Source organism: Pseudogymnoascus verrucosus (genome assembly GCF_001662655.1).
Source record: "Pseudogymnoascus verrucosus strain UAMH 10579 unplaced genomic scaffold scaffold_14, whole genome shotgun sequence".
Classification (NCBI taxonomy): domain Eukaryota; kingdom Fungi; phylum Ascomycota; class Leotiomycetes; order Thelebolales; family Thelebolaceae; genus Pseudogymnoascus; species Pseudogymnoascus verrucosus.
Window position 1 is genome coordinate 216372 of NW_017263665.1, and position 18394 is coordinate 234765.

The 18394-nt window shown below is 50.1% G+C and overlaps 5 protein-coding genes across 5 annotated transcripts; 4 read left to right on the forward strand and 1 right to left on the reverse strand.

Annotated features, from left to right (window-relative positions):
• The first annotated feature begins 2636 nt into the window (after nt 1-2636).
• VE01_03940 (uncharacterized protein) lies at nt 2637-4393 on the forward strand. The gene has a single exon (XM_018273419.2). The coding sequence runs from the start codon at nt 2948-2950 to the stop codon at nt 4325-4327; it is 1380 nt and encodes a 459-aa protein (XP_018131725.1). The 5' UTR covers nt 2637-2947; the 3' UTR covers nt 4328-4393.
• Nucleotides 4394-5271: 878 nt separating this feature from the next.
• Nucleotides 5272-6557, forward strand: VE01_03941 (uncharacterized protein; the record flags this gene model as incomplete). Its single annotated transcript, XM_018273420.2, has 2 exons — nt 5272-5712; nt 5768-6557. Exons 1-2 carry the CDS (start codon nt 5573-5575, stop codon nt 6555-6557), a joined length of 930 nt encoding a protein of 309 aa, XP_018131724.2. The 5' UTR covers nt 5272-5572.
• Nucleotides 6558-9225: 2668 nt separating this feature from the next.
• Nucleotides 9226-12710, forward strand: VE01_03942 (uncharacterized protein). Its single transcript, XM_018273421.2, has 3 exons — nt 9226-9952; nt 10084-10799; nt 10875-12710. The coding sequence occupies exons 2-3, from the start codon at nt 10570-10572 to the stop codon at nt 11965-11967; spliced, it is 1323 nt and encodes a 440-aa protein (XP_018131677.1). The 5' UTR covers nt 9226-9952; nt 10084-10569; the 3' UTR covers nt 11968-12710.
• A 765-nt stretch (nt 12711-13475) lies between these two features.
• On the forward strand, nt 13476-15795 carry VE01_03943 (uncharacterized protein; the record flags this gene model as incomplete). Its single annotated transcript, XM_018273422.2, has 8 exons — nt 13476-13999; nt 14076-14337; nt 14461-14554; nt 14607-14732; nt 14789-14931; nt 14983-15097; nt 15149-15332; nt 15402-15795. Exons 1-8 carry the CDS (start codon nt 13803-13805, stop codon nt 15793-15795), a joined length of 1515 nt encoding a protein of 504 aa, XP_018131726.1. The 5' UTR covers nt 13476-13802.
• Nucleotides 15796-15964: 169 nt separating this feature from the next.
• VE01_03944 (uncharacterized protein) lies at nt 15965-17844 on the reverse strand (the record flags this gene model as incomplete). The annotated part of the gene is made up of 2 exons (XM_018273423.2): nt 17402-17844; nt 15965-17352 (listed from the first exon to the last, which is right to left on the reverse strand). The coding sequence occupies exons 1-2, from the start codon at nt 17751-17753 to the stop codon at nt 15965-15967; spliced, it is 1740 nt and encodes a 579-aa protein (XP_018131666.2). The 5' UTR covers nt 17754-17844.
• Nucleotides 17845-18394: the final 550 nt, after the last annotated feature.

An 18394-nucleotide genomic window follows, 5' to 3' on the forward strand; every position in this document is an offset into this window, starting at 1 on the left:
ATAGTTGGAATAGTAGACTCTCTGACTATTCTCACTATTCCTACTAATCTAATCACGTGTGTGTCCTGTAAGAGGTGCCACACTTATTGCAGGTACCGATTCCCATAGGTGCCTTTCTAAGGAGGCACCTTGCTCTACACAGGTGCCTTTCCTAATAGGCACCTCTCCTTTGCCGGGTACCTTCCAAGAAAGGTACCTTTTCCCAAAGGTGCCCTCATTAACTAAGCTACCTACAATCTCTGCGTCTATTTCCTGCTGCTAATTAGCCGCAAGCTATTTTACCTTATTATTCCATCTTGCGGCATATTAGTTGCATGTCTTAGCCGTAACATCTATATAAAGGTTTTAATCTAACATCTATATAAAAGCTTTAGTAGAGTAAAGTGTTACGGCTAAAACATACAACCTATATACTATAAGATAGAGTAATAAGGTAAAATAGCTTATGGCTAATTAGCAGCAGGAAATGGACGCAGAGACTGTAGGTAGCTTAGTTAATGAGGGCACCTTTAGGAAAAGGTACCTTTCTTAGAAGGTACCCGGTAAAGGAGAGGTGCCTATTAGGAAAGGCACCTGTATAGAGCAAGGTGCCTCCTTAGGAAAGCACCTATAGGAATCGGTACCTGTAATAAGTGTAGCACCTCTTATAGGACACACACGTGATTTAGATTAGTAGGAATAGTAAGAATAGTCAGAGAGTCTGCTATTCTAACTATTCCCTTTAGCACGATGCTACTATATAAGTAGATAGATAGTTCTTAGATAGGAGCTTCGTGCTCAACTCAATATAGTATTTTGTTATATACTATAACGTGTTTTACAAAAGCCTTTAGTGTCTGATCCCCTGCCTCCTCTGTCAAGTAAACCAACGTAACGAAACCTCTATAAGTCTTATAAGTTAAGACCTAGCGTTATAGGTAATTACTAATAGTAAAAGTAATTAAGTAGTAGTAACAACTTTAGTAGATCTATTTAATGTTAAGAAAGTAGTGTCTATAGGCAATTTAGCTTAACTAATTAGCTTTATAATAGTAGAGAGTCTTTAGGATTTAACGAATAAGTGCTATAGTAGCTGTTTTAGAGCTATAACAGCTACTAACTCTATTTGTAATTCTAGCTTACTTTCTATTACTAACACTTAAAAGAGTAACTATTCTTTTTTAAATTAAACGGATTATGACAAGCAGCTGCTAGGACTGGAAGGAAGACAAAATAGGCTATTTCCTAATAAGATGAGAAAACGATAGGTAGAAGGCGATAACAGACGAAGGGGCTAAGGGTAAATCATAGAAAGAATAGTCATTAAAGGGCGTAAATTGAGATTATGGCTCTATGAATGCGTTCTTTGCTACTGTAGGGTTTTAGGTTCACTAAGGCAAGATTAGGGAGATTCGTTAGGCGGAGTTATGCAGCGTGGAAGGGGTGGAAGGACCAAGCGTCTTACGGTGAGCGCAGCAGGTGCGAGAATGCTGGGAGGGAGGCGTAGTCAGAGGAGAGAGTACTCTTTTATGAAACTTCAAAGCGGCAGCAGCCATAGGCACACCCATTGTCCGATTAGGCGGGCGACAAACGCACAAATCAAACACCACGATCTAGATTACAATTCTTATAGGGTAGTCGCGATATTTTAGCACTTTTGCTTTTTAGCACCTTTGCTTATTTAGCACTTTGGTTATATATGCACGTCAAGGACTTAGGATTATTAGTTGATTAGGTGATATAGAGACTAAGCACAGATAAATTACAGTATAATGAAGTCTGTATTTAACTATAATAACCATGAACTGGTGTTTGTTTTCCTCCTGCGAAAGTGTTATAGGCATCGCGTTGGAGTTTGGTGGCACGACAGGCGAGACACTGTTACGCACAAAGGTCAGGTCCGAGGATGATGCTGGATGTGTAATGTGTGTCGACATAATGGCTCACGCAAATCGTTCGGATAGTTGGTGAAATTCTCGAGCCTATTGTTGCTTATTACGTTTGCGGTCTTCGCTGATCTTATGCAGATTGCTCGCGACGTCACGGTAATTTGCGAACTCGCAGCGACTTGTCTTGCCGACCTTCTCATCTTGCTCGGCTTGAGGTCCGCCTATTCTTTCCCATTCATCCGGATTCTGTCAGGTACGGTTTTGGACCCTTTCATACACAGCGAACATGTCATCCCGTCTCCCCCCACTTCACAGCTTCGAACAAAAATGCAAGAGATCAATCTCAGAGCCATGCGATGGCCATTCCCAGTCTAGAAGATCATCCAGAGGTGAATATTCTCATCAACTCAGGCGATCGGCGATTCTCATCATTCGGCAAATCTCGGGGTCTCCACTCCAGCTGAGCACAGCAGTAAGTTTAGCGATGAGGATGCTCGTCCTGCGAGCCTGTCTCTAGCACGAGGTCACGATGAGAGTGGTCTAACGGCCGGCGTGTCAGCCACCATGCCACTTAGACTGCGACAGACGCCGTGCTGGCACGCCCGTATGGCGGCTGACACACGGGCGTCCCAGTCTAAATGGGGTAAGTCATTTCTGGTTTAGCACATACATGCATGGTATAAACCGTTATACGGCAGGCTACGGGCCGCCCCGAATGACCGTTGGCTGCTTCAGCCTTACAACCACATGCGATTTGTCCTCTCGATATGCTAGCCTCCTACCTTCCTTTTCTTTTCTATTCCCTTTTGCTATATTTTGCATTACTAGCGATCGTAACCAAATTTTTGCTATGCTGTTCTGCCTAATGTTTGACTCTCATTGGCTACAAGTGGGTCATAGGACTTTGATCGCTGTGATCATCCTAAGACTCGTTAATAGTGGCGCTCCCAGGCCACCCAGAAAGGGCCGCTTAAGGAGAAAATGTTTCAAACTTGGATTATTTAACACCGCTCTAGTCCCCTTCTTTGCGACACTATGGGCAATATCATCGTCTCCAGTCTTCATTCTCTATTGCCATTATGCGCTTTCTGTCACTTCGTTTCGCTAGCGCTGCGGCGTTAACAGCCGCCGTGGGAAACTCTCTGTCAACAGACTCAGCGGCCGAGGAGATCATCACTCGCGATGTTTGTATTATCGGGGGCGGTGCTTCAGGGGCATATGCTGCCATCCAGCTTAAGGACCAGGGGCACAGTGTTGTCGTGGTCGAACGGAAGGACCGGCTAGGCGGGCATTCAGTAACTCAATACCTCCCCGGTGGCAGCCATATCAACTATGGTGTTGAGGGGGTGTTCCGTGACACTGTCTCGACGGAGTTTTTAAAGCGGCTTGATGTCGAGTATGAACCGCTGCTCCCAGCCACTCCACTGACCGATTACGTCGACTTCAAGACGGGCCAGAAGGTTCCTCCCAACAACAACATCATCAGCACTACGATAGCGGTGCTGCTTTGGCGGGCCGCAATAGAGCAATTTAACTTTTTGAGCAGTGGACTCTACAACCTCCCGAATCCCATCCCGGAAGTACTGCTGCAGCCGCTTGGCGACTTCGTCAAGAATCACGCCCTAGAAGGTGCTCTTAACCTCATTTTCCAGTTCTCCTCTAACACAGGAAAGATGCTCGAGACTCCGCTGCTCTACGTGCTCCAGAACTTCGGCATTGCGCATCTCAACGCACTGCTTGGGGGTTATGTTAAACCGAGAGACGGCATGGCGAAGATTTACGACAGCGCTGGCGCAGTTCTAGGCTCGCATAATATTCGTTATCAAACGACTGCCATCGAAGTGAATCGCACTGACTCCGGAGTAAGCGTCCGAGTGCAGGACTCGACCACCGGCGCCCGCACACTCATCAAGGCCAAGAAGCTCCTTGTTACTATTCCACCAACCATGGCCAACATGCAGCCATTCGACCTTAACGAGACCGAGGAGCGACTCTTCCGGAAATGGGACTGGAAGACCTACTATGTCGCCCTCATCACCAACCACGGCATCCCAGACAACTTCAACGTCGCCAACCTCGATCCGACTCAACCCTACAGCCTGCCCATTCCACCGTTTCAGTGGGAGCTCGAGTACATGGGCGTTCCAGGCTATCACATCAGCAAGATCGTCGGAGACCGCAACTTTACGCAGCAGGATGCCAATAACCTCGTCCTGGCCGACATTCAGCGCATGGCGGGCACTTACCCCATCCGAGAGCCCACCATCGTGGCGTATGGAGACCACACGCCCACAACGATGCGGGTGTCAGTCGAGGACGTCCGGAACGGGTTTTATCGAGACTTGTACGCGCTACAGGGCAAGAGAAGCACATATTACTCTGGCTTGTCGTTTTGCTCGGACTATTCGTCGCTGATTTGGGCGTATACGAAGGATGTCACTGCCGAGATGTTTGCTTGAGACGAGTTGACTGACGCAATGTAATGGTACTTTACGATAGTTTAAAAGTGGAAAATGTTAAATCGGAAATAATTGAATTGCATACTCTTTATATGTATAAGGGATAGAGTACTAGTAGTATTATTATTACTATAGTTAGAGATAGCCTTACCTTCCTTATTAGCTTTAATATAGAGTATATAGTTTTATATAGTAGCTTTAAAGAACCTTATATAATGTATTAGTAATGTATTAAAAATGTATTATAGTACTAACTATAGTACTAACTAGTAGACTAGTAGATATAGTAGGTACTATTAGTACCTTTATAAACTTTAGTAAGCTTTACTTTATAAGAGCTAGTAAGGTAGGCTCTTAAATTCCTAGTATAGCTATAATAGTACTATAATGTATTAGGAATATATTAATAATATATTAGAGGACTTTACTTACCTTAACCTTATATAGTTAGAATTAAGGATTATCTATTAGCTTAGTATTATATCTCTCTTATTCTATTATAATGTCCTCATAATAAAAGAGCTCTCTAGATCTAATAATAAAGAGCCTATATTACTAATATATTAATAATGTATTAGTAATATATTAAACCTAATATAAAGTTAAAAGTAAAGTTAAGCTAGAATTAAACTTATATCTTTACTAAAAGGCTTTATTCTAAGTAGGCGTTTAGTAAGGAGTTTATAGACTTTATAGGCTACCTATTATAGCTATCTATAGAATTATTAATCAATTAGTAATGTATTTATACATTATCATTAAGCTTTATAGGCGCTATTGTTATAGTAGTAGTAGGTAGCAGTAGACTTAGTAGTGTTATTAACAGAAGGTGGAAGGTTAGAAGTTGAGGATTTATTTATAGAGGGGTCAGCTGAATTTTTTCCAAAAGTAGGGTGGGTCAGCTCAGGTTGGGGGGATGCTCGGGTCACCTACGTTCAGCCCCCCATTTTCTGTGTTCAAGCGAATAAATCACGTGCTTTGTATCACGTGAAATTGTTACATCCGTCGTCACTCGCGAGGCGGGTACCATCGGTGCGGGGGAGAGGTACAGAAATACATATTTATAAACCTCTGTGACAGCGGACCACGAACGGGAGCGTACAGATGTGAGGGTTTCATTTTATTTCAATTTTATTTCATTTCTTCTGTGTGTGACGAGAGATCGGATAGTCGGGACAGACAGTCGGTTTATAAAAAAGAGAGGGGGATCGGGATTTAGAAAGACGTATTTACGGAGCAATTGTTATGATGGCGGTGGAGATGCCGCTGAAGCATGTTAGGCACAGCTATCGAGAGGGGGAGGAGGTGACGGCGCTGAGTACTCTTGATGTTTGGCTTCCTGGAACAAATCAAGATGGAAGCAGTCCTGAGGGAATTTGGATGGTGTATGTATCTCCCCCTTCCCCCCTTTATCTCCGAGTTCTAACAAAAAACAAACAGTTTCATCCACGGCGGCGCCTGGCGCGACCCCCTCATAGACTCCACAAGCTTCAAACTCACCATTGACATCCTCTCCCAAAACGCTCCGCAATCACAACCCCCCTCCCCAATCGCCGGTTACGCATCAATCAACTACCGCCTCTCGCCCTACCCCTCCCACCCCACCTCCCCCAGCACCGCTGGGGACTCTAGCAGAGCTGCAAGACACCCCGAGCACCTGGACGACGTGACGGCGGCGCTGTTGTTGCTGGAGGAGAAGTATAGGATTGCAGGGAGGTATCTGCTGGTGGGACATAGCTGTGGGGCTACGCTTGCGTTCCAACTCCCCGAGACGATGGAGGGGGGGGAGAAATTGCCGCTGCCGTTGGGGATGTTGGGGTCGGAGGGAATTTATGATATCCCATCCCTAGTGGAACGGAATAAGCACCCCTTCTACCGTGAATTCGTCGTTGCGGCTTTTGGGGACAAGGAGGAGACGTGGAGCGCTGCGTCCCCGTCTATTGCATCTCCGGGGGTGAAACTCTGGGAGAAGACGGGGGTTCTGATAATCTCACACTCTGATGACGACGAGTACGTTGAGAAAGAACAGAGTACGGATATGCTGGAGCATATCAAAGCGACGAAGAAGGACGGACAGGGACAGGCGGTGTATCTCCCAGCGGACGGGAAGCATGATGAGATCCATGAGAAGGGGGTGGAGATGGCGAGGATCGTGGGGACGGGGTTGGAGATGGTTTGGGTGGTTGGGTGGGGGGCGAGTTGGGAGGATGTTAGGGGGGAAAGGATGTAGAAGAGGGGTTGGGGGGGGGGGGGAGTGTGGAGGTGGAGGTGGAGATGAGATGAAAGAGTCGTGTCGTCCAATATTGAAACAGAATCTCGTGGCTGTCTCAATCATGATGGGGGGTCGAAGTGATGTGAGTTATGGCATGGGAATTGAATCGATCTAAACAATGGGAGTACAGCCTCTACAAACATCCAGCTGAAACCCAGCCATCAAATATCAAATCCCTCCCCTCCTTACCTCCCTCTAAAACCCCATCCATACTCAACTCCAACTCCAACACAACCCTCCCATCCACCTCCCCAACCCAACACCTGAAACACCACACCACACCAGCTCATCCGATATCAAAACCAACCCCAAAATCCGTAGCTCGTGGCTGTCTCTCCCTCCCTTACCTCACCTCACTTCACCTCACCTAACGTCAAGCTCCCTCCATGTCTCACCCTCCCCGAAGCTATAGCTGTAGCTACTGCAGTATGGTATCCCCGCGCCGAACGGTCTGCATGATAATGTCTCACTCACTCACTTACACCGTGCAAAAGTAGCAGTTCACGCCGTTGGTGCAGGTATTGCGTGGTTTTGTGGTGTAGAAATTCACTCATTGTCTTTTTTCTGGTCCTGTCCTGTCATGTCATGTCCATAGTGTCTGTCTTGCGCCTTGCGCCCACTCCACTCCGGCCATCACGACTCGCATCTCCCACCGCAATCCAGTCTACTCCCGTCACGTCTTATCCTGTCTCCTGTCTCATCTGTAATAGTCCAGCCGCCCGCCATCACAACTCGCATCAACCACCCCCACTCCTGCCATCACATCTTATCTGACTCCACCCCCTATTCAGTCCAACCCACTAAGCTATTCAATCATCATCACTCACTCTCCCATCCATCTCAAAATGGCCATCCTCCGCGGACGGACTCCCCCAAAGATCGACACCCCCAACGGCCATGACGATTCTCAACACGGGACGACGGGAGGGCGGGGGGTTGTGGTGTAGGTGCATGCACGGTGATATAATTGGGCGTGGTCTAGCCAGAGTACACGACAGTACGCTGGACTAGGGTGGCGATCTACAGTACGTATAGGTAAGCTTGGAGGTGTGGGTTAGTTTGGGTTAGTTTGGTGGTGGTCGTGGTGGTTGGGTGTTTGCTTGTGTGGATAGATGGTGGTGGTGGGTGGGTGGTTGGGATGCGAGGGGTTTGTCTGGATGGAGGGGTTGGTTAGTGGGCTAGAAGGGCTAGGCGGTGGATGCTGGATGGTGGGAGTGATAGGTAGATGCGGGGTGATGTGCCAAGGATCGATGGATGGAATGGGGATGGAGGATTGGATGGGAGGGATACGTAGGGGATAGTAGAGGATAGTATAGTACAGTACAGGATCTTGCGGTATGGTCGGTATGGTCGGTATCTCTTTTCTCCACGGATAAACGGCGGGAGTAGAAGAATAGAAAGTATACAATACAATACAGTCAGTACAGTACAGTAAGAAAAAGGAAAGGAAAGACTGGTTGGATAGCTAGATGGATAGCTAGATGCTAGATGGATAGCTGGCTGGATGGCGCGGCGGTCCGCTTCGACCACTGGTCCCCGCGTCGTCACCTGATGGGGCGCAGTTGTGTGTGAGGACGGATGCGCGGGGATACAAAGTGTGTCTAGTATGTGTATGGTATGGTATGAGAGGGATATACGTACGAGACCATGGGATCGCATGGGATGGGATTGTGCCGATTGCTGATGGGTTTGTAACTGTATGTGATGTGAGGGGAAGGGACGTGAGGGATCTGAGGGGGCACGGACATGGCGGCGCCAAGAGGGTAGAAGGGATTGGTGGCTGGGGAAGGGTTCAATATTTGAGTAATGCCGCCAAGCTGGGGGATGGAGATGGGGATGGAGTACTGTGCTCCTTGTGAGGTGAGTGAGTGAGGATGGCGGGAGAGAGAGAGGAGTGTGTAAGGTGGCAAGATTGAAGTCACGCTCTTATATCTGTCTGTGTAGTGTAGAAGACTGTATGCAGACTATATCCTATATACTGACTGTATACTGTATACGCGGATTAATCAGTAATGACGCCGTTGATGCCGTTGATACCGCCGTGCTGTGCTTGCTGCCGTGCTACCGTACCAGCATCCACAATACCACGATACCCAGATCTCTCTCACCCTCGAGGATAAAGATAGATATCTTCGTACTCGGTATGTCATACAACCACTCGGTATCACACACATACAACCAACTGTACACAAACCTGACCCAGACGGCATCTTCCCACGCTGACTGACTGACTGAACCCTCGCTCTGTGGATGCTGCTCTGTGGATGGCGATACGTATCCAGTTTGTATACTCGACTAGCTGTACAGTAGTACTATGGTTCATCCGCCCGAGACACCCACCTGGGTTCACAGGCTGCGTGATGTGTACAAAACCGGAGCGTGTACCCCCTTACAGCTATCCGACTAGACTAGACAGACAGACAGGCGACGACAGACGCGAGTGCTGTGAATGGGTACTTGGGGGATGGGTGGTGGTTGGGTGGGAAGGGATGTAACTTGGCATGTGTGGTGTGTGTGCATGTAACTAATGTATGCGCGCCGCCTTCGCCATCATTTATGTACCCCGACATCTCCGCGCTGTACGATGGATGTGCGATGGACGATACGATATCAGGCGTCGTCGGTCACGATGCTGTTTACTGGATACATACCGGACTCTTAACTAGATACAATACTGTGTGGTCTGTATCTGTATACTCTTTACTGTAAACTGTGGTTTATACTATCTATCTCTCCCTTCTCCAACCTCCATTCTTCACTTCTCCTCACCACCTATAGCTATACCTTACCTTCACTTTCTCCCGCTCTACTACAACATACATACTCCCATACATATACATACCTACCTTACCCGCCTTCCTTTATATCGATCCCATCCCCGGCCTCATCTCATGCCTGCCTTGAATGCTTAATCCCTAACAAGCCCCTCCTCATCACTCTTGTCCCTCTATCCCTCTCTTCTCTTGTCCCTCTCACCTCTTCTCCCTGTCAATCAATCCTCTACAATCACTCTCTACCTTCACTCTTCTCCATCTTTACTACCCTCCTTCCTCACCCTCCTCCATCACCAACTATCGTGAATCAATAAACATATCAACACACAAACACTGCTTCACCGTGTCACTACCTGCTACTATATTGGTTCATGCACACGACACCGCCAAATACCTCGCATGCACGCATACACCCATACTCGCATACACGCATAAACCACATACAACAAACATACAAACACACAAACACCTCAAGTACTTCCCTCCTCTCTCTCTCCACGCTGTGCTGCACGTAGGGTGCGAGTTCTCTGTCGTCGTCGTCGATTATCACCGTCTACTGCATTATACACTGCACTGTATGTATGTACTCTTCTCCACCTTCTCTACCTTCAACCACAAACCACAAAAATCCATCCAGATTCGCAAAATACGACCCCAGCCTTGGCTGTGGCAATCAGCATCCACAAAGTACAACGCTAACTTTCCACAAGTACCAAAACACTGCAAAATCCCGATCCAGCCGCGGCCACACCCAAGCACCCAAGCCAAAATCTAAACCACCCCAACCCACGCACGGCCAAGCCTCCACTCCGCTCCACAACCGCCATCTTCTTACTCTACTAACTCTCCACTGAAACTGCTTCAACTGAAACCACTCTCCTACAACAATCTTCACCTCCCGCCAGACCACCAACTCACCCATCTTCATCGCTCGTACGCGCCCACCACCACCGCGACGACGACAATATATCAATTCACAATCGCATCACCTCCAAGATACCCCGTCGACGACGTACCCCGACAGAGCCTGATCTGGGCCTTCGCTTCAATCCACTTTAACCGGCCTACCCGCCACAACACATCACCCATCCCAGCCTGACCGACGACAACCACCACAACAACCACAAACAACACCGACAGCTCCTCCCGTCGCCGCGTCTGGCACATGCGTCGCACCGCGCCCGACCGCCGCGACAATGGCCGTTGACGCCTCCCACCTGCACGCCGTCCTGCGCGAGACAGTCGGTCTCCTCGTCCGCGCCGCTGTCCCGCCCACAGCCGCCGAAGACAGCGCAGCAACCTCTACCACCTCAGCCGCAGCGGATACAGCAACCACGCCGCCGCCGCAGGATAAGGGGGGGAACTCGCAGTCGCCGCTGCTGTTCTTTGTGGCTCTCGGGTTCGGCGTTGTGTTCACGAATCTCTGGTATGTCTTTGTCTTTGTCCATATTAGCCGCTTGATGACGACGTGGGATGATGTGAGATTGCTAACACGCCACAGGATTATCGTAGGAGTAAAATACTGCTTCCGCTATAACGCACGTAACCGTGCCCTCGCGCGCGGCGAAAACCTCGATCCCATCTCCATGGAGCCGGTGCACCCCCGCCCGCACCGCCGTCGCCGCGAGAAGAAACTCATGACTGTAGACGAGGTCAACGAGCGCTTCCCGCAGATGAAGTACTCGGACTGGGCAGCTGCACGCGCACACGAGGGACTCCCAACAGCTGGGGGTGTGTCAGCACCAGCTGGGAGTAGACCAGCCACAGTACGAGATGCAGAGGGCGTCCTGCCAACTTCCCCAACGTCGACGAAACACTTCGACACCGCACCGGAGGTAGGAGAAGTGCCTTCAACACCTACAGCAACTACAACACCCACCATAACGACCACACCCGCCCCCGCACCCCGCCTCAGCACCGACACAACTGAGAAACCAACCGACACCACCACCGACACCAACACCCACCTCGCCGCCGACCCCGCCCACCTCGCCACCCTCACCTCCACCGCCACAAACGCAACCCACTACGACCCCAAACACCCCTCCGACGACTCCGACGACGAGGACCTCCACGTCCTCCCTCCCGCCCTCCTCGACCACCCAGGCGACTCCTGCGCAATCTGCATCGACGTCCTCGAACCCACCGACGACGTCCGCGGCCTCACCTGCGGCCACGCCTTCCACGCCACGTGTCTCGATCCGTGGTTAACCAGCCGTCGCGCCTGCTGTCCGCTATGCAAGGCGGATTACTACATCCCCAAGCCCCGCACCGAGGGCGAAGAAGCCGAGACCCGCGAGCGTGAACGCAGACGCCGCGAACGTGCCGAAGGTCGCGGGGTTAATCTCCCGCAACAACCTGGGAGCGCGTGGGTAGACGGACGGGTACGGGGACGTTTCTTCCTGCCAGCGCGCTTTGGAGATTCGGGAGGACGGGGGTGGCCGGGATCTAGGCCGGGGGGGGAGGGAGAGAGTGCGTTGGCGGGGACGGGAGGACGGAGTGGGGGGGGGATGGGGAGGTTTTTCCCGTGGCATCGGAGTGCGGGGGCGAGTGGGACGACGCCGGCGCAGTTGGAGGCGCAGATTAGGAGGTGAGAGGGGGAAGAAGGCCTCAAGGAATCTATTGTTTTGTAACTGGCTGGTCGACTGCTGAGGGTGATGGACTGGGGGGGGGTGGTAGTCAATATGGCAGAGCGAGATGATTTCATGCATCGAGTCTGCGCGAGGCTTATACGCTCGAGTCCGCTGAAGACGACACCACTTCTACCACCACTCCACACTACACACGACACAACCACTGTCTCGCCATACCAACCACACATCAATCACCACACACTTTCATTCAACATTTCTACTCGCAACTCCAACATCATCAGATTGGGAAGTACATAATACCTGGCTCGAAAGCGGAGCCGGGCTCGGTTGGGAATCCGGGGGGGGGGTAGAAACGGCGTTTTCTAGGCGTTTTTTTTTCTTTTGTCGTTTTGGGGATTGGGGTTGGTTGGTTATATGGACGGGAAATGGGGAGCTGGGGGAACCGACCTGAGTCGGTCGAGATGGTACGGATGGGATGGGTGGGATAAGAGGATTATAACGATGGGTATATGGAAACGGAGAAGGATGAAGGGAGTGGAATGGGAAAGGAAGGGTGGAATGCTATATCTTGCTTGCTTCTTTTGAGCGTTGCTGCGTCGGTCTGGTCTGGTTATAGTAGGATGGGATGGGATGGGATGGATGGGATGGGAGATTCGGAGATAAGGATAAGGATAGGGGTGCATGCATGGAGGCGGTTGCATACGGGGTGGGGGGTATATATGAGAATTACAGAATGTTCTGAGCTTATATCTGCGTTTATCGTACGTTTTGCTTGTGAGACAGTTGTGTAGAAGGGCTTGCTCTTGCTGTAAAGTGTCGTGCTTGTTGTAAAGGGTGTTCTAACCCACCTATTTCTTGGGCCCCTCTTACCCCTCCTTTGGCCGTTTTTACCATCGCTGCCGTACACACTGCTATAACCTCAAATCAAAATATGGGATCATTAAGAGATATAGTAACGTAGCTGCAGAGATTACGTCTTTAAATCCACGTATCTTGCCTTCTATCCGCGGTAAATGCCACACTCTCCCCTCCTTGCCCAAAGCGGCGCTAACGTCATATCACCACCGACAACCCCACTATTCCTCGAACAAACTCCAACGACACATGAACATCCCATCCCATCCAAGGAAGAAAATAACACCCCCATCAACCTGTGTGCGTAAACAGATATTTACCGTTTCCCCGCCCGAGCCCCCCACGGCTCCTGAACTCCTACTGTAAGCAGACCCCTCCAAACCAGACCCGGGCCGGCGTCGTGGTTGGGCGCTCGTTCCCACTTATACCCGCCGGGTTACACCTGCCCCGCCACAACCGCGCTGTTGACCCTATAGAAACCACAAAAGGTGACAGGATATTGCGAATTCACGCATATAATCCCACGGGATCAGCTAGGATGGGAAGAGGAATTCTAGGGGTGTGGAAACGGGCCGCGCGACGAGCCGGCCGTGAGCGGAGGACGGGGGAGGTAGGGGACGAAGAGGGGGTGGGGGAATGGGAATTAGATGGAGTGTCATTGGACACCGAGAGGGGATTTGAGGTGTGTGAAGCATCAGCGACGGGGACGAGATGATTATTCCTTCCCATAGCGTCGGGCAGTGAACCCTGATGTGCACTACTCACCTGCAGGAGCACCTGCATGAAGCAGAGTCTTCAAATATGTGGCTCCCTGTCTTATTTTTTCCTCCTGCTCCCTCCCTCTCTCTCTCCCTCGAGGGGGTCGTTGGGATATATCTAGCCGTGCAGCCAGCCATACAAAAAACAAATCCTTCCCTCCGTCTCTCTCTCGTCCCTTACTTTTTTGCAGGCGCCTCATTTCCTAGCTTCTTGTCCACGATATGGCTACTCACCCGCGCGATGAGATTTCCCGCATCGAGGATGATGAAGTCGTCAGTTCCGCGGTTGAGGAAACCCACGAGTCGGATGTGAAAATACAATGGGGACAAGTAGTCGAAATCGACGATTCCTACCTCCGCGCCTCAAAGTTCACGAGGTTCTACCGCAGCGTTTTATTTCAAATGATTCTTTTCGGCGCGTAAGCTTATTCCCCCCGCCCCTCCTCCTTTCCCATCCTTCCCCCCCTTTCCTCTCCACCCCACTAACCCCAACAGCCTCTCCTTCGTCGGCCCCGCCATGTCGGACGCCATCTCCAACCTGGGCGGCGGCGGTCTCTCGACCCCTTTCCTCGCCAACCTCGCTACGTCCCTCAACGCCGCCTCAGGCTTCTTCGTCGCGCTGTGTGGGGGGCCGCTGATCAATAAACTGGGGATTAGGTGGGCGTGTGTGTTGGCGGGGCTGGCGATGCCGTTGGCGGGGTCGGGGTATTATGTTAGTGCGCGGTGGGGGGTGGATTGGTATTTGTTGGTTTCGAGGGTGAGTTTGACTTTTTGGGGGAGGGGGAAGAAAAAGGAGGGGGGGGGGGTATGGGGGGAGAGAAGTGGCTGGGGGCGGGGGTGTGGTTGATGATGAATGAATGAATGGCTGACATGGGGATAGGTTGTTGGAGGGGTGTTTGATGGGTTTTTATATGTGGCGGAGACGACGGCTATGTTGTCGTATCCGGATCAGAATGATAGGGGGTTATTTCTTGGTATGCTTGCATCCGTCTATAGGAGGGCGGCAGTCTAATGCGTCCTGTCTAGGCATTTGGTCCGCGATGAGAAATACTGGCAGTATTGTGGGAGGATCGATTAATTTTTACACGAATTATAAGAGGTCTTCGGCTGGTGGGATCGCGTGGTCTACGTACCTTATTTTCGTTGGCTTTGGTAAGTTTAATTTCAACACGTCGAACAGGTAAAAGAATGTTAACGGAATGAAACAGAATGCACCGGTGCCATATGGGCATTCATGCTCTCGCCGACCTCTAAAGTCCGACATCGCGATGGGTCGAAGGCCGCCACCTCCACTGATATTTCTTGGGCGGCGGAATTCAAAGCTCTATGGAAGCATCTACAGAATAAGAAGGTTAAAACCCCCATTTCACGGGCCTGATACAGTAGCTAACACTGTCCTCAGACCTGGCTCATGTTCTTCCCCGCCTTCTACTCCTTCTTCTACGGTGGCACATTGGGAACCTACCTCGCCCTGCACTTCAGCGTGCGCGCACGCGCCTTGTCGTCTCTCATAACTCGTAAGTTCTCACGTTATGGATTGAACAGCCATTCCAATTAATGAACGCTAGCAACCATTACAATCCCAATGGTCGTAGCCTACGGCCGACTCATGGATCAACAGCGCTGGTCCCAGATGCACCGCGCCTGGATTGGGGTCTTGATCTGGCTCATACCGCAAGTTGGGTGCTTCATCTGGATTGGCATCGAATACAGTAAATTCGGCACTGAGAAAGCAGCCCTCGATTATGTCCTGTAAGAATCCCCCCATCCCTCAAACTACCACAACACCCCCCAGATACTGACGTCCATCCCCCCCCCAAGACACACCCGCCAATGGGCAGAAGCCTATCTCCCCTACCTCATCATCTTCTCCACCGGCTACCTAACCCAACTCTCCCTCTACTGGATCCTCGGCACCTTCTCCACGGACGTCAAGTCCTCCGCCCGCACTGGGGGTCTCTTCCGCGCCTTCGAGACCCTAGGACAGACTGTCTCGTACGCGGTCAACTCCAATGCGAAGGCGGATCCGAGGGTCGCGTTGTATGTGAATTGTGGGCTTTTGGTGGCGCTGGTACCGTGCTTGGTGGTATTGATTGGGATGGTGCCGGAGAGGCCGAAGGGGTATGATGTTGATGTTGACGAGGGGCCGCTGTTGAGGAGGGAGGATATGGGGGGTGAGGGGGTGGGGGAGGGGGGTGGGAGGAAAGATGTGTAGGGGGGTTGGGGTGGTAAGTTAGTGGGGATTATATATACTGGGAAAAAATTATAGGGTGGCTGAATTATATCGTTGTTATACGAGTATATATGAAAAATCATAGAATTTATTGTGTATCATTTTTTATTTATTGGAGTATATGTGAGAAATCATAAAATTTATTAACTTATCATAACACACCCCAAATAACCTCCACGCACACACCTTCCTTCCCGCCATCTCGCAACTGGAACTTTACCTCTTTGCCCCTCAAACGGCTAACCTGCATCTCCGCTTCTGTAGGGATGTCCTCAATATCCACGGTGCGATACTCCTCGTCTACCACGGGGGCGGTAATGTCGTCCACATGCGTAAGTACCAGCCGGCAAGGTGATGCGAGGCGAAAGTCGAAATCAAGAGTTAATCGGGGGTTGTTAAGATGTAGCAACAGCGGCGGTGTCGTGGGGGTAATGAGTTGGGAATAGGGGAGCTGAGCAAGGGTGATGGTGACTGGATGGGTGGTAGTTGGGAATTCTATTCTGTGTTCGCGGGCTCTATTTTGAGCCCCCGAGATAGAAGGGATGCGCGATGGTGGTGTCCTTGGTGGGGTAGGAGGCATCGAGCTCAGTTGCGAAAGTACACCATCTAGACTTCCATCTCGGTGTAGAGGGGGTTGTGGCCGGATTGTTGATATCGAAGCTAGGGAGGATGAAGTCTTAGAGCTAGTCGATGGCGTCCACTGCCTAGGTATCGATAGTACACTCTCAGTCGGATACTCGTGTTTATCGCATCCTTCTCGGATCTTGGCCTTAAGAGCTCCGTCTAACTGCGTCGCCAGGACTCCAAGCTCAGCACGGCGCGGTTCGGGAATCGGTAGCCAGTCCGGTAATGTCCACTTCTCGTATAATCTGCCGTGGCTCCGGTGTATGTGGAATACGTCGTGGAGGCTAAAGAAGAGGTTGCAGAGGTAACATGCACTCTTGCTGGAGCAGATTATTCGAGGCCGGGGGAGATGCGGGTGTAGCTCATAGAAGAAAAGGAGCTGGATCTCGGCGTGTACTTTGATATGGTCCTGTTTTAGAGAAAGGGGGACGTCAATCTGGAAGGTCTCGATGACGATGGTCTGAAATACACGGCATTTCTTGTTCCTAGCGGCGCGGACGAGAAAGGAGGAGGCGGAATAGTAGCCGCTAATCTTGCCGAGGGTGTTGAGGAGATAGGGTTTTAAGGTTGGATCTATCTTTAAGTCTTTGAGAAGGAGGCTAAGATCGGCGGGGGATATGAGGTGGTAGGTCTGCCTCAAAATATCACGGATTAGGCTATGTGCGAGGCTAATCTCAGTCTTGATGTCGCGAATGTCTTCTAGCCTAGTAAATAAGTCTTGTAGGTCTGCTATTCCATTAGTTAAGTTTGCTGTAGATTTGAAAGACTTGTCGTTAATCGTATTATGCAGCTGGGTGATAAAGGGTTGTTTTGTAGATTTCGAGTGCCGTGATCGTAGCCTTGATAAGATCCGATGCATGTCTAGAATAACAATCTGGGGAAGAAGAGCATCAATGTCTTCAACTTCAGAGTTCCCTTTCAAAAAGTTAGTTCGCTTTCGGAGATAACTTGAAATCTTATTAACCTCGTCTCGCAGCCTGCTCTAGTATTTCCCCAACTTTTATGAAACCGGCTTTAACTGCTGATAGGTCTCCGCTATTAGATGCTATCCGGATCGTAATCCCTTCCCCACTGCTATATTCTTCAACGCAAACAGCCATTATCTTGCGGCTATCATCTGACGTGGCTGATAGGAATGCTAGATTACTTGCAATATCCTTCTCTTGCGAGAAGGTCAAACTCCGAGTCTGATCTGTCTCCGGGTTGATAGTGTTCTTCGTCGGAGCCTCAGGGACCTTATGTCTCCTGTAGAGGGAATCAATACTTTTCCGCAACTGTGAGCGAGTAGTGGAACCCCCCCACATTGTTGCTTCCATAGTCAGGTTTCCTAACACATGGAAGGAATTGTATTGTTACCGGGCTTGAACATATTATTATTAAGACGACGCAATTACGACCATAGCCGTGAGGTGGCATTGTCAGCCACAGCCTTGTGCGTGCATATAATTGAAGCATATTGGGACATGGTACCATGGTCCATCTGGTAATACCTGCTATTGGCCTCTATCATTAGAAGCGAATCTAATCTAATGGTGTGGTTACACAGGAAAATAGCCCCCGAACCTAGCGAGTGAAGACAACCCCCCAGTCATGCACGCTTGTACAGCAGCGGACAGATGTTTGCTTTGATTTGTTTAATACATGCATGCGCTGATAAAGTGCTGTAGAGCTAACCTTCTCCCACACCCCTCATATATAGCTCCTAACAAGACAACATTTTCTGTTATAATTGCGTCTACATTAGTTCGCTATCAGTGAAACGATCTCACGTTTACAATGCGTGGGTTTTGCACTTCAACACGTCGTGCGAATCTGGATGTTTGTGCTAATGGTAGCAAATTCTCACCGAGGCTATCCTAAATTGTGCAATTGCACCCCCTCCAGTGTAGGGGAAACATATCATTCCTTCGTTAACCGTCTCTTCTCTAGGTGCGAGACAGGAGAAATAGAAAGGCCA

Coding starts and splice junctions, on each gene's coding strand:
- VE01_03940 (XM_018273419.2), top strand. CDS start 2,948: ATGCGCTTTCTGTCACTTCGTTTCGCTAGCGCTGCGGCGTTAACAGCC.
- VE01_03942 (XM_018273421.2), top strand. CDS start 10,570: ATGGCCGTTGACGCCTCCCACCTGCACGCCGTCCTGCGCGAGACAGTC. Junction 10,800..10,874: donor GTTGTGTTCACGAATCTCTG/GTATGTCTTTGT, acceptor AACACGCCACAG/GATTATCGTAGGAGTAAAAT.